General features: G+C 36.6%; 1 protein-coding gene across 2 annotated transcripts in view; it reads right to left on the bottom strand.

Annotated features, from left to right (window-relative positions):
* Positions 1–13,981, bottom strand: part of TBCK (TBC1 domain containing kinase) — a 116,584-nt gene that overhangs the window by 67,053 nt on the left and 35,550 nt on the right. For both annotated transcript variants that reach the window (XM_076336856.1, XM_076336858.1), the window contains exons 6-16: positions 13,159–13,300; positions 11,836–11,896; positions 9,964–10,025; positions 9,128–9,189; positions 8,302–8,450; positions 7,162–7,300; positions 5,624–5,723; positions 3,605–3,654; positions 3,110–3,239; positions 2,138–2,236; positions 757–819 (exon numbers count right to left, since the gene is read on the bottom strand). In XM_076336856.1, the coding sequence (XP_076192971.1) occupies positions 757–819; positions 2,138–2,236; positions 3,110–3,239; positions 3,605–3,654; positions 5,624–5,723; positions 7,162–7,300; positions 8,302–8,450; positions 9,128–9,189; positions 9,964–10,025; positions 11,836–11,896; positions 13,159–13,300 (1,057 nt within the window). The remainder of the gene's footprint in view (positions 1–756; positions 820–2,137; positions 2,237–3,109; positions 3,240–3,604; positions 3,655–5,623; positions 5,724–7,161; positions 7,301–8,301; positions 8,451–9,127; positions 9,190–9,963; positions 10,026–11,835; positions 11,897–13,158; positions 13,301–13,981) is intronic.

The raw sequence follows: 13,981 nt of genomic DNA on the forward strand, positions 1-13,981 counted from the left end.
TCATAAACACAATCTGCTTCCTCCATCACTCTAAAAACGAAAACTGAAAGGGGACAGGGGACTGTAACAGCCATGTCAAAGATTAAAAACAGAGATCTTTTTCTTTTCCCAAATTCGTATTTTTAAAAGGGTTCTAACCCTTGAAAAAGGCAGAAAGCAGATTACAGTTAGTTTTTTTCTGACCCAATTTTTGGACTCATTTCAGATGCTAATATCACTTTGCTCTAAAGGATAATCAAATCAAGAGTTCTCAGAATGTTGTACCCAATTTGATGGAAAATATTTCTTCACCCAGCCGAAAGGAACAGCTGTTGCTCGTGATGTCTTTTTATGTCTGGCAAGACTTCTTGGAGAACCAAATTGCTCAAGAACCCATTTCTGTGAAGCACAGCTTACCTAACGGGATGTCAGGGTACTCAGCACTATCTGGTACAAGGTCCAACAGGCACAACAAACATTCGATAAAAACAGGACTTTAACGGTACATCGGAAATATTGTTCACTACACTTTGCTGCTGCTACAGAAACAGAGATTCTGAAGTAAAAGAGGATTTCACTTTCCACATGTTATAATTTGAATTAAACTACTTGTTCCTATCGGTTTTGCAAGATTCTTGCTACAGCATCAATGTTAGAGGACAGGGAGAACCCTTTTAGTATTATCAGCCACATCTGCTGTAATAGGCAAATGACTGTGGTGGAAAAGATCTTTGCCTTACTTCAAGTGACAATATTTGATAACACCGGAAGTCTTACTTGTCTGTCTGTAGGAATTGGTGTGTCTTTATCAATGGCATCATATTTTGCTTGTATGGCACCCTAAACGTGGAAGAAGAATACTTGAATTTAGAAAGCCCTTATTAAGACAAACGCATATTACAAGGTACACGCTGATATACAGAAGTTGACTGTTTTTGTTAGGTGCTTTAGTTAGCAACTTCTTTTTCCCTGAAAAAAATTTCCCAAAGTACAGAAAATTCTGACAGCTGAATTTTAACAAAATCATCTTCATTCTGTTATAATTCAGGACACATAGACCTTTCTCTGACCTCCTCAGTACGATCTTCAGCAATTTTCAGTTGTTTACGCAGAAAGCTGTGTACTTGATACAGTTTTCCATTTTCAAGTTAAGAGACGCTCTCAATTTAAATTCAGTGCTTACCTCAGCCACTGGCAAGTGGCTTTCAGCATCATCTCTGTAAAGGCACTGAAACCAGCTGCCTGTTAATTTATATTGATATTACCAATATACACTACTCTTAAGTAGCCTGTCCTTGCATGAATCCCAAGACAGGCATGCTCACAAGTCCATCTTAATGTTATGGGACAGGGAAACGCTACCTGCATTGTACAGACGGTAAGCTGATGAAGCGTGAGAACTGACTCATCTCCTAAGACCCAGGCTACAACCCTGACCAGCAGTTGTTCTTTACCTTTACGGCTTTTTTTTTGGTCATATTACATAGCACTCAGCAGATCATGTCCTAAGCTAAATAGCCTAAATAACCTGGAATGTGTTATCTATAAGAACCTCTTTGCTGCACTATTGCAGATTGCAAGCAGGGTGGATGCAAAAGCAAGGTAGTCAAGCGATCTCTGTGAGGAGTCCTCGTTTCTGGGGCATTCCTTTCCAGTCCTTTGTCCAAAAGGGTTACATTTAATTTATTTATTCTCCAGTCTTTGGAGGAAGTGCATTGATTGGTAGGTGAGAAAAATACATTTGATATGTTTCATCCTGTTTTGCCCAACTATTGCTGACTGGAGCAGAAGGATTCTAACTGTATTTGTCAAAAATATTAAAAATCAAAACAAAAAAACCTGTTAGCTACCAATCGTATTTAAACAATCTAGCAAAATTTGGCTGTATGGCTAGTATTTTTCCATCCCATAATCCAAATTAAAGGCAGTCAAGTTTACATACGTTCTCTGAAATCAAATAATACTAGAGACAAGAAACAAGTTTGTCTGAACATTGTCTTTGTTCACACAATTTCATGACTCATTTTATTTGAAATTCCAGTAATTCTACCTGCCAAATCTTCAAATCCATTCCAGCTTCCCTGTCAATCCCATTCCTATCCCATTCCCTCCCCAGTCAGTACTGGAACTTCCGCAAACGTCCTCCCATTACCCTTACCTCAACACCCAACAGGGCAGCCCAGGTTATGCCTCTCAGAAGAGGAGGGATGTCAACCCTGGCTTCTTTCCAAATTTGGTTTTTCTTATATGGGTAGGCCTTCAAAGAGAAGATATTAACAGCAAAAAATGTTACCTTGTAACTGAAACAATTCAAATTCCAATCCTGGGAAGGTCTTTCCCCCAACGGTCAAATACTGTCAGCCTGAACAGTGAATGCAAGTTTTACAAGTGAAGTTCATTCCTAACTGGAAGGCCTGGATGGAGGACTACTGTTTGTTGTTAAAATACTCACTCCTTCTCATAAATATGTTCATGTGCTTTGGTATATTCTGGATATATAAATTTACTAATCCAAATTTTTATTAAAAGTTTTTTCTTCGTTATATGTTTTTTTTCATACTATGTAACCAACTTTGTTTTATTAAACATTTCTAGTTTATGCCTTCCTAAGTACTGCGCTTGATGACGCGCATCAGCTCTCTCTCATTCTTAAGCAAGAATCCATCTCTCTGCATGTAAGTAAATTAGGGACTGGTATCCCCCCCCCCCCCCCCCCGGTATAAAAGCCATATTTCTAACATGGCACTGTTACAGTAAAGACTGGTATTGTTTTCAAGCACCTTACTACTTGGAAATGCAGAAATGTTACAGGCATATTTATACCTATAATAGCTTAGTCTGTTATGAAATAGAGGATGCAAAAGTATTTTCTTCAGTAAATAACAGGTATTAGCAGCAGCTCTATTTTCATGTGCATACTTTAAAATCTACTTTCATATTAATCACTACTGAAAAGACCTATTTCTCATATTTTTATTTTCAATCTCCTTATACTTCTGTAGGGTTTTCTTCCCCCTTTCCCACTGTGGACTCTTGTATCACTGCTTCTTTCTTCAATTACTTGGTCCTTTAAAAAATCTTCTAATTAACAGACCAAATCCAATTATCCAGCATCAGAAAGATTCCATACCTTCAACAGCCTGTCAAACAGGACAATTCTATTTAGCTGGTACTCTGTGTCCCTCTCCCGGATGATCAGAGGAAGACTAGCAGCTGCCGACAGCTCATTACTACTATTTGAATGAGGTAAAGTTGACTGGCTGGAAAAAGAGTTAGGATAGTAGTAGTAAACAGCAAGAAACACAAATCATTGGAAAAAAAAAAAAAGAGTATCCTGTGATGCATTTCTGCGTCAGAAACAAATATAAATGGATAATTTTGAATATTCAGCACAAACAGTCGATTTCCAGAACAGAGAAACAGGCTAGGATCCTCAGTTTGGTATCAGGGCCCTAAGTCCACCAGCGCGGAGTACTTATGAACTCTAGTTGACTTTAAGAGCCAAACAAGGACATGTTAGGTTTGCTTTTGGAAGACAGTTGTGTCTAGCTGTGCAGTGTGCCACTCAAACTAATAACTCAAAATTCAGTCCCTTATATATGTACAAACTTAAACACACACTTACTCATCTTCAAGCAATGGGTAAAATGCTTCCCCACCAACATCTTTCAGTCTCTGAAACGAAGAATAAAAATAATTCATTATCAGAATGCTGCTCAGAATTCAGGTGGAAACATTTAGTGGAATACAAAAACTATTCATTAGCAATTCATTTGTCAAATTTAGTAGCTTGCCTTGAGACTTAAGCATTAGCTCAGTCCTCCATCAGCAAAGAAACATACAGCCTTTAACGCTAAAAACATTTGCTAATACGGGCTTTTTGAGTTGATGGAAGTTATTCTGCCTGAAGATAACACTCATGTCATTCATAAACCTATTTCCACACAAAAAATAGCTTCTATGGGCCATGGATTAATGGGTCAATAGTATTGCATAGTTCTTTTTATTTTCCTCATTTTCTACATGGACTTCCTATCCAAGTAGCTGCAAAGCAACTGCACAACTTGGTTTTATGTTTTTAATCAGTTCAAGAGTTATGCAAATTTGAGTTCCTTTTAGTAGCAGCATCTGAAAGCTGCACAGAAATACAGACGCTCTCTGGAAAGGTGATAGACTAGCATGCCTGGACTTTTGCCTGAAGGTTTCAGACATCTTTGGTGCATCGTGATTAATGTTTAATAGCATCCTCCCTGCAGTGCTCTGTTTTGCAGTTCAATCCCTAACTTAAAGGCATACAGCACTCAGCCTGTTCCTCCTGGGATTGACAGAATAGTTCATTCTGAGTTCATTCAGTACTGATCCTCTTTTTATTATAAGCATCATGCTCTGTTCTATGAAAGATGTTTGAAGAATTGCATAGTTCAAAAATTTATTTCAACTAACTGCAAGGTTCAGGCTTGTATCTTCCCCAAAATGAAACTTCAGTATATACTTATTTGCTGCTGTATTTGTAGAAGTAGGCAGCAATATCCAAAATTACAGATTAAAAAGTTTCAAAAAAAGCCTTAAAAGCTGCCCTTTTGTAGGAACAACAGTAGGAGCTGCAGTGCATATTACCTTTAAAATAGCTGTTGCATATCCTTAACCTCCCCCCTGCCCCCCAAACCCCACCAACCAAGCAAACAAAATAACCCAGTTCTTCGGTCTGTTTTCATGCATTTGTGTGAAATAATGCAAAGTTCTACTGAAGAAACATGTTTACACAGTATTTGCCACATTGCCCCCAAAATTAAGGTAATGGTGGCAGAGATCAAGACTTCAGGAGTCACCTTCCTTTCTATATTAACCCCTGTAATCATATGGAAAGGTTTTTTATAAAGACTGTGACAGAATTGCATTCACTACTATAAAAAGCAAGCTGCAAACAATGCTGCATAAATTTCTAATTCTACAGCAATAAAGCTCTACATGTGCAAAGACGTGAACAATTAAAACATTTCAGTGACATACGCAGTGAATCTTGTAACTGATCATTACATCAGGCAAAATTATGAGTTATCATATGTTGATTTTTCCACTGAAGATGGAAGAAAACTGCATTACTGCATTTTGGCAAAATGCTTTGAAGTGATCTTTTGAACTAGTTGTTTCATAGCTATATATTCCAAAGATTAGTAATTAAATACTGGAAACTTGATATCCAACTTTAAGTATAAAGCCTTTAAGGAGCTGCAGCTGAATTGAGTTGATCTTTCTTCTGAATATTGTGAGCCACCTACAGACAGGAATTAAAGAATGCAAGATGACACTCACTGTTCAATTAGTTTAGCAATTGTGGAGAATACCAGGTACTACAGAACTATTTGGGCTACACCAGAACAAAGAAAGTAACAAAAATAAGGAAAGGGAGGGACACAGGAAGGGGATGGAGGGACAGAAGATAAATCAAATTTAGTAAGCTTTTGCAGACGAAGCAGTTTAATAGCATAAATCAGAATCTGACTTGGAGGCCGAGAAGTGTTCTCTTGGAATCAATAACACTGTCATTTGTAGGAACAGCAGTAGGAGCTGCTGTTCCATATTCCCTTTAAACAAATGTTTCTGCAGTGAAGACAGAAGAACAAGTGCACAATATTCTTCTTACATTTCGGAGCTGGCACAGAGACAATGTCACAGTTGTGTCATCTAGGAGGGAACTTCTATCTCGTCCTTGCCCAAAGCTCTCACCATCTTCTAATAAAAAGCTTCAAAAGGGTGGGTCGGTGGGGGAACAAAAACCAGGTTGTTTTATAACATAAGACTTGAGTTAGGAAAAAATAGAAAATTCTTACATCAATCAGTTTCCTCTTTAAAACTAGCTCTTAGAAGTATACTGTATTGACTCTGCATGGCATGAAACCTGCTGTCAAGGGAATGTACAATCACCTTAAATTATTCAAACAGTTTTTGCTGTAAAAAGGCACATTTCAGGTTTTCTATAACTTTGGTTTGCACACAAAGGAAAAGTAATGAGATATGGGATTAATATTGCCTTTTATTCCTTGACCTGGCACAGACCAGGACTGCCATTTATTGCGAAAAGCAAAAATAAAACATTATTGTCATATGGAAGTCATTTCCCATCATGACAAAAGCCAAGCAAAACTCTGACCTAGACCTTTTCTGTTGCAGTCCATCTAAGGATATAAATGCATCCAAGAAAGAGTATACACAAATTGTCTATTTGGTGATACTTTTAAAGCTTACAACATGAAATTGATTTCCAGAAATTAAGCTAACATTCTCATTATCACTTAGAAGATCGAGTTAGATTGCATTTTGAAATTAACTCCTCATCTTCAAGATGAATAGTATGACAAAAAATGTTTTCCCCTCATAATTCAAAAGCACATTCATTCACCTACAGGTACAGAAATAGGCAATCCCTCAAAATCTCACATCAATTTTGCCACCAAAACATCACTTAAAATCTAGCTCCACCTTCTTTTTCAAGATATTGCATTTTAGCTGAACACTGATTTTGCGTGTTTTTAAAACCCAGAACCAGAAAATTGATCTATATGGACACATAATTAAGCTTATTAAGATCGGATTGTAGGATTAAAACATGAATATACTACATAAAATTGCAACCTGTGCAGCAGTAAGATAAAAGTAGTAATGACTAAAATGCTGTTACAGAATTATAAGTCATAAAACTAAGCATTTTAAAAAAAAGTAATCAGCTGATCTGCTGAATAATTGGGTTGTCCATTCAGCACTGCTGCTCTGTGAAAGGGAATTCAGAATGTGAGAATTTACTACAGAATGTAGCAAAAGATTAAATTACAATTACAAATATGCTGTTGAAGCACAGGGAGACATTTTTGCTAAAACTTAATGCTATTGGAAAATATGCTAAATTTAGGGATTCCCAGTTCAGTATTTTGCACTTCGCCTACATTTCTTCAAATTTCAGAAAGCAATCTGAAGTGCAGTTAGGCGACAGGTAAGGCATTCAAATAACGCCTTAAATTGGGTAAGAGGGGAAGTGACATGATTTCCTGCTGTTCAAGCACGCTATTTTCAGTATTTTTCACACATACAGGTCTTGAAACTAAAAACCAAACCAAAATGTTCTCTCAGAATCACTGGCCTTCTCCATCTATCCTCCTTTCCCGTAAAGTGCTTCTCCTTCCTTACTTGGGAAGTGTGCAGACAGGTGGCTTTGATCGAATGATTTCCTTGTTGACAAGTTCTTTCTCCAGGTCTCCTCCAGCCAAACACCAGAGATAATAAACCTCTTCAATTGATCTTTCTGCTAGGTAATCACTATCTTCATCTATTAGGAGAAACCACACAAAAATGAGTTACAGCTTTTTAGGCAGCTTGTATTTCTTCCTACCACCCTAAACACATATTGTGGAGAAAAAAAAATTATTATGCTTGAAAGGTCCTAGACCTTAATGTGAAGTTAGAGGAAAAAAGTGATCTTCCCTTTGCAAGTGCCCTTTCAGAAGATTTAAGAAAAGAGCAGACGGGCAGAAGTCAGAAAAAAAAAAGTGTTTCTGCATTTCGCCTTGGTGCCAGAAAATAGAACCAATCAGATAAATACATTTAAGTGTGGACTTTTGCTTCATGTGTCTTTAAAAAAACCCCAAACACTATTTTGTACACAACACAGTGCTAAGAGTAAAAATAAGAAACTAGTGATTCATACTGAGTAGTTATAATCTATTTTCCCTTCACATACCATACCCATACTAACAAGGTATAAAATCTTAGTCTCCAAAAATTGTATAATGAGATTTTCTAAACATGTAGAAATCTCTGAGTTCATCAGAAAAAGTCAATGAGGACTTAAGAGTGGTAACACTTTCAGCATACTGTAGTTTTAAACTTAGAAACGTCGTCTTTTATTCTAGAATGTGACCTCTTTCACAAGGATTTAGTTTTCCAATACTTCCAAAAATCATCTCGTGCTATGATCCAGCAGAATCCAATTACCAATTCACAACACAATTGAGTGAAAAAAACCTACCTTGTACATGCACATGTCCAAATTCTAAAGGCAAAAGATGACATTGATATTCCAAGCTGGACTTGAATACTAGTGATAACTATTTATTCCCACAGGTTGAAGCACAAAATCAAGATGCCCTCCTTTGACTTGCATCCCTCAAAACATGTTTGCCCGTATCTCTGCCCGTTAAACAACTTAGTACAAGAATGTAGTATTGGAACATTTAATAGTTTCTCTCCAACAAAGTATTCAAAGAAAATGTGAAAGCATTTTATTTTCCTTCCCCATCCAATGACATTTATCCCACTACTTGCTTTTACCTTTACATAATTGACTTATGTCTTCAGGAAGCGTTAAATTAGCACACCTTGGAGAAGATGAGAACAGACCAGCAGGTTTGTGGAAGGGAGGATATACTGAGGATACTTCACTGAACAAACTGTCATGCAGCAATTCCTCTGGAGTTGGCCTTGAATTAAGAAAAGAGAATAAAACACTAAGAGTAAAGTGCTTCCAAAAATGTTACATTTCAGGAAGAAATGTCCCCAGTAACAAATATTAGCAAGTTATTTTAAATTATATTGGATTTCAGAAATTTTAATAGCAAAAATATCTACCAATTTTGTTCAATTCATGATGCATAACACACCACGCAGTCTGTTTACAGCCCTCGCCTGCATTTAATGTACATAGCAACTATTTTATTAATTCTCCTTTAATTCCTCTAATCAGAGATGGAAAAATGCAAATGCAAAGCCTTGATTAAAGAACAGCAGCATACTTCAGTTTTCAGAAGAAAGTTGTGGTAGACTGACATAACGAAAAAGTACTTTGAAAGAAGAGATTTGAAGAAAGCAGCCCTAATTCTGGCTACAACAGAGCTATAGTAACCACCACGAACTTCCAGATATGGAATCAAACGTCTGAATAGTTTTCCCCCAAAATACTCAGATTCAATCTCAAGGTTTTGCACATTTGATTTCGGCCCCCCGCAATTCTTGTCCTTTAAACATTGAAAAGCAACAAACCCAAGAATTTCTTATAGGTAGCACAAATTGTCAGTATTTCAGAAAAGGTTCAGCCACAGGTCTTCTAATTTCATAGTATCCCAGTAGAGTTTACTAGGCATTTGGACTGAATACTTGCCTCTTAGAAGGTTGGAATGTAAGGCATTTCTTCAGTAGAGCTATAATATTTTCAGAAAGGTCCTGGAATGTAAGAAAAATATGGAGGAGGTCTGTTTATTACTATCTTAATTCAGCAAGCCACTTAGCTCACACTTAACTTTTAACACACAGGCTATTCCTTTGAGAGCAATAAAATTTCACACCTACACATACGAGGTTAGCTGTGTCAGACCAAAATGCTGGGAAAGTTACTTTTCTCACCCCCCAACCCTGAATTTGCTTTGGGGGGAAAGAAAAAAATCTGAAAAGTTTGCAATGTATGTGGCTTTTTATTTTTATTTTTTAATTTAGATATTCTGTACCCAGCTTGAAACAATGCAGTACCTGAGAACTCCCTTCTGCTAATAGTCAGAATCCCTTCACACAATGTCTCAAAATATACAGACACTAAAATTCAGTGATTAATTTTTGGGGTGGGGAGGAGTTGAACTGTATAAACCTACACTATCAGAATGTGTAAAGTGGACCAGATAGAAGGCTAAATTTCTAGAAGAAAAATACTTAACCCCCAACACTTTAAAGAAAATTTATAACTTACTAAACTATCCAGAGAGCATTAACATTTACTGAGATTGTCAGTAATTTTAGGAAAGAATGAATATTACCAGCACTGGCTATTTGAAAGGATCTTAGATATATAGTTTAGACTTCAAAATTTTTCCTCATACTGCAATACATCAAGGGACCAAATAAGTAAAAAAAAAAAACCAAACATACATATATGTGAAATGCTATGCAACAATAATAAAATTTTTTGGATAACACAGCATGGAAGAGCAAACTAGTTCCACAAACCTTAATAATATCAAGGCAACCATGTTCTTCAGCCAATACAGTTACAATATCATCTACACAGCCTTTGAAAAACAAACAGAACAATAAAAAGTTAAAGACTACGAAATAAGTGATACCAATTAAACAGGATATCAGATAAAGCCCCACCCCAGTAAAAAGCACTTAACTTTGGCTTTTTATTGACATTGCCACATCACCTGAGAGTGAATTCTCAAAATTAGAAATGAAAATTATTATCACCTACGCAGACAGAAAATTGAAGCCTAAGAAAGTTAAGTAGCGCATCTAATTTAACAGTGAAAATCTTTTTGCAGGCTTAGTAAATCCAGAGTGCCAGTTTCTTCCAAATAACTTAAAACAGTCTTTCCACTTACAAAAAAAAAAAAAAAAAAAAAAAAAATCCCTGAAAGAACTTAAGAATACCTGCATATAGAAGCTCAAAGTAATTTTTATTTTGTTGCTACTTGCAGGTAATACTAGCAGTATTTTATAACTTGTTTTCAACACATTATTGAGAAAATAATTCCCAAGTCAGGACATGAATGTTTTTCAGTGGATAAAGGTTACCAATAACTTGCATTCAACTTGGAGGGGACTGAAATACTTCAGGAAGCTTTGTTAACAAATCACTTAACCAAAACAGTCAGAATTTCAGCACCTGAGCACTAACTGCTGAATGAAAAAGATGTCTCTACTGACGGTAACTAACTTCAACAGTATCACTATTTGCTCTGGATAATAACAACTTACTGATTGTCCTGGTTTCAGCTGGGATAGAGTTAATTTTCTTCCTAGTAGCTGGCATAGTGCTGTGTTTTGGATTTAGGATGAGAATAAGGTTTATAACACACCGATGTTTTAGTTGTTGCTAAGTAGTGCTTACACTAAGCCAAGGACTTTTCAGCCTCCCATGCCCTGCCAGCGAGAAGCTGGGAGGGGGCACAGCCAGGACAGCTGACCCAAACTGGCCAAAGGGACATTCCATACCATGTGATGTCATGCTCAGTACATAAACTGGGGGGACGTGGCCGGGGGGGCAGCGATCGCTGCTCGGGGATGGGATGGGCATCAGTCAGCAGGTGGTGAGCAACTGCATTGTGCATCACTTGCTTTGTATATTCTTTTACCATTATTATTATTATTTTCCCTTCCTTTTCTGTCCTATTAAACTGTCTTTATCTCAACCCACAGATTTTACTTTTTATTACCCCTGATTCTCTCCCCCATCCCACTGGGTGGGGGGGAGTAAGCGAATGGGTGTGTGGTGTTTAGCTGCCTGCTGGGTTAAACCACAACACTGATAAAGCTTCAAATTCATGCCCTTCCCCTCCCCGTGGTTTATACTTAAACCCCACAAGAAATCAAATTTTAAAAGCCACAAAATAGTCCCACTTCCAGACTCATTTACATCAAGCAAAAATTCCGTATCTACAGTCATGTTTGATAGTCTTTTTATTCTCTGCCTTCCTATTTGAGTCCTGCTTCGACCTGCTTGGGATTTGGTACACAAGCACTGCTAGTGTGGGGACAGTTTTATTTAGTGTTATACAATTTCTAACTCATTTCAGAAACCTCCTGCAACACAAAACAACAAGTAACCATCAAAATTACAACCTTTCCTAAGCAATTATTTTTTATAGTTTGCCCTTACTCTAACATACTCATAGCTCATCTGCAAAGTTATTTTTCCTGGCACCCACCTCTGTACCTTACCTAGACAAGCAACCATGCTTCAAATGCCTATTTAATTCTGGAGATGAAAGCTGACGAAGGTAAAGTGCCTTAGGTCTGAGCATCACAAGCTGACTAGTCTGTAAAGCTCTAATTATAGAACTGCTTGGAAACTTAAAAAATTGATTTTGTGCTACTTACCTAACATAATTATAAATTTCAATCTTTCTGCTATCTCCAAACTCTGGAATAATTTTCTCCCCTAAATGAATAACAAGATCAAATCAACAGTTGAATGCTACCACATAAAAATATTTAGATAGCATACACCCATCTATATACAAAGACAGTGAAATAAGCTTCTACACATGAATTTTAGATTTAGGAAAACTATCTGTGAGAACAGAAAACATTATTTACCCCAACTATACCAGAAACAGTTTCATGCCATCATAAAGAAAAAAATGTATCATTTTATAACGTCTCTTAACTGGAACAAATGCAAAACCAAAAAAATATGCAAAACAAAGCCCCAAGCTGCCTTAGCAAACCTGCAGGTTTATTATTAATTCACTAACAGGCTTTCAAAAACTGTATTTTTTCCAATGTGAGCATGAACAAAGGTAGTTAATTACTAAACATGGTAATCATCATAGCTTGTATTATTGCACAGTGCTTTTGAAAAGTCATCTGAAAATCCCTTTAAAGGTGTTTCAAAAAATATCATTATTGCATTTTTAAGAAAATGTACTTATTCAAAACAATAAATAATGACCTATGAATACTATGCAAATTTACAGAAGAGCAGAACATGCAAAAGACGACTATTTCCAATGTCCTGATCTAATCACTATATAAAACAGGTTCTTGACCATGCAATTGTCTGACAATATAGTTATCTAAGTGAGACTAAATATCAATATTGAGGTATTTGCTAGATCATACCTCCCTACAGAATGTTGCTGTCTTTGAATGAAAGAAGTCCAGTTTAAGATATACAAATAGTAAAGATTATGCTGTCATAATTTATTGCAACTTCTAGAGTCAAATAAGCATTTTCCAAATAAACCCTTAATTCTGTACAGCTGCTCTTTAAACTCTGGTGATAAAGCAGATTCACCCTTCTCTTCCTCTCCATGAAACTTTATTAGTTTCTCATCCTTTCCAAGGAGAATGAGGGCATGACAGCAATAGTTGTTTCATGCTTAAAAGCACAATTAAAACAACAAATTTTCTAGAGAGACCTCTTGGTTCAGAAGCTAGTCCTCGCTAAGAATTCGATAATGCAATCACATCATTGTGGCTTAACAGGCAGCTGCCCTTCATGGTTAACACATATACCAAGCCAATATGCATCCTACTACTGAACCACCACCAATACTGTCCAGGTAGGAATGGCTAACATACTCTGATATTTGGACTCGGGTGATGGGCAAAGTGTCATTAACCCCAGACTCAAGAGCAATCAAGTTAATGTAACTATTCCCCAAGAGTTACAATCAAGAGAATTATCCTCTTACATACCACGCAAAGCTCAAATAATATTATACCAAGAGACCACAGATCTGATTTAGGGCCAGAAGGCAGAGGCTTCTCACACTGAGTATGATCACTTGGTTTGACTATTCCCTGCGCAATTACTTCAGGTGCCAGATATGATGGGTACCTAGAAAGATGCAGCAACATTAAGTTATGTCCCGTCTGTCCAAAAAAACCTACCTTTCAGTTACAGTAATCAAAATAATTTTGCATTCTAAGAAACTAGAATTCATAGCAATGCAGACTGTTCTATTTTATTTGGTCAAAATTTACACATTGCAGCAATGTTTCACTCCAATTGCAAAATATGTAAGTGCCTACTTCATAAAAGGTCAAATCTTAATCACTAGCTCTATCTTTTTGTGAGAGGAAATAACAGCAGCTTTCAAAATAGTATGTCTACATATCTCAAAGAAAACGTACATTGAGTTTCAGCACTAGTACATTAAATAAACGTATCCTAGACCCGTTTTGGGGGTGGTGGCAGTATTCCCCTCCATTGACAGTGTTCCCATCAAATAACTTTTGAATTTGTAAAAAAAGTAACAAAAGGTATTGAGGACACATTCTACCTGCTGCTAGATCATTTAAAAATAACATTATTGCTTTTTCTGTCAAGAATCCATTCCATTATAAAACTTAAAAAAAAAATCTGACATCACCTTTTGAAGGGAAACATTATTACCTCTTTTGGGCACGTCTTTAAGAATCTGCTCAGTATTTCAATTGTAAACCACATGACACCTCAAAAAACCAAAAAGTGGCAAGGAAACAGTACAACAAAGCATGTCACTTTGGCTAGACAGTA

Source organism: Aptenodytes patagonicus, chromosome 4, assembly GCF_965638725.1.
Source record: "Aptenodytes patagonicus chromosome 4, bAptPat1.pri.cur, whole genome shotgun sequence".
Taxonomy (NCBI): Eukaryota; Metazoa; Chordata; class Aves; order Sphenisciformes; family Spheniscidae; genus Aptenodytes; species Aptenodytes patagonicus.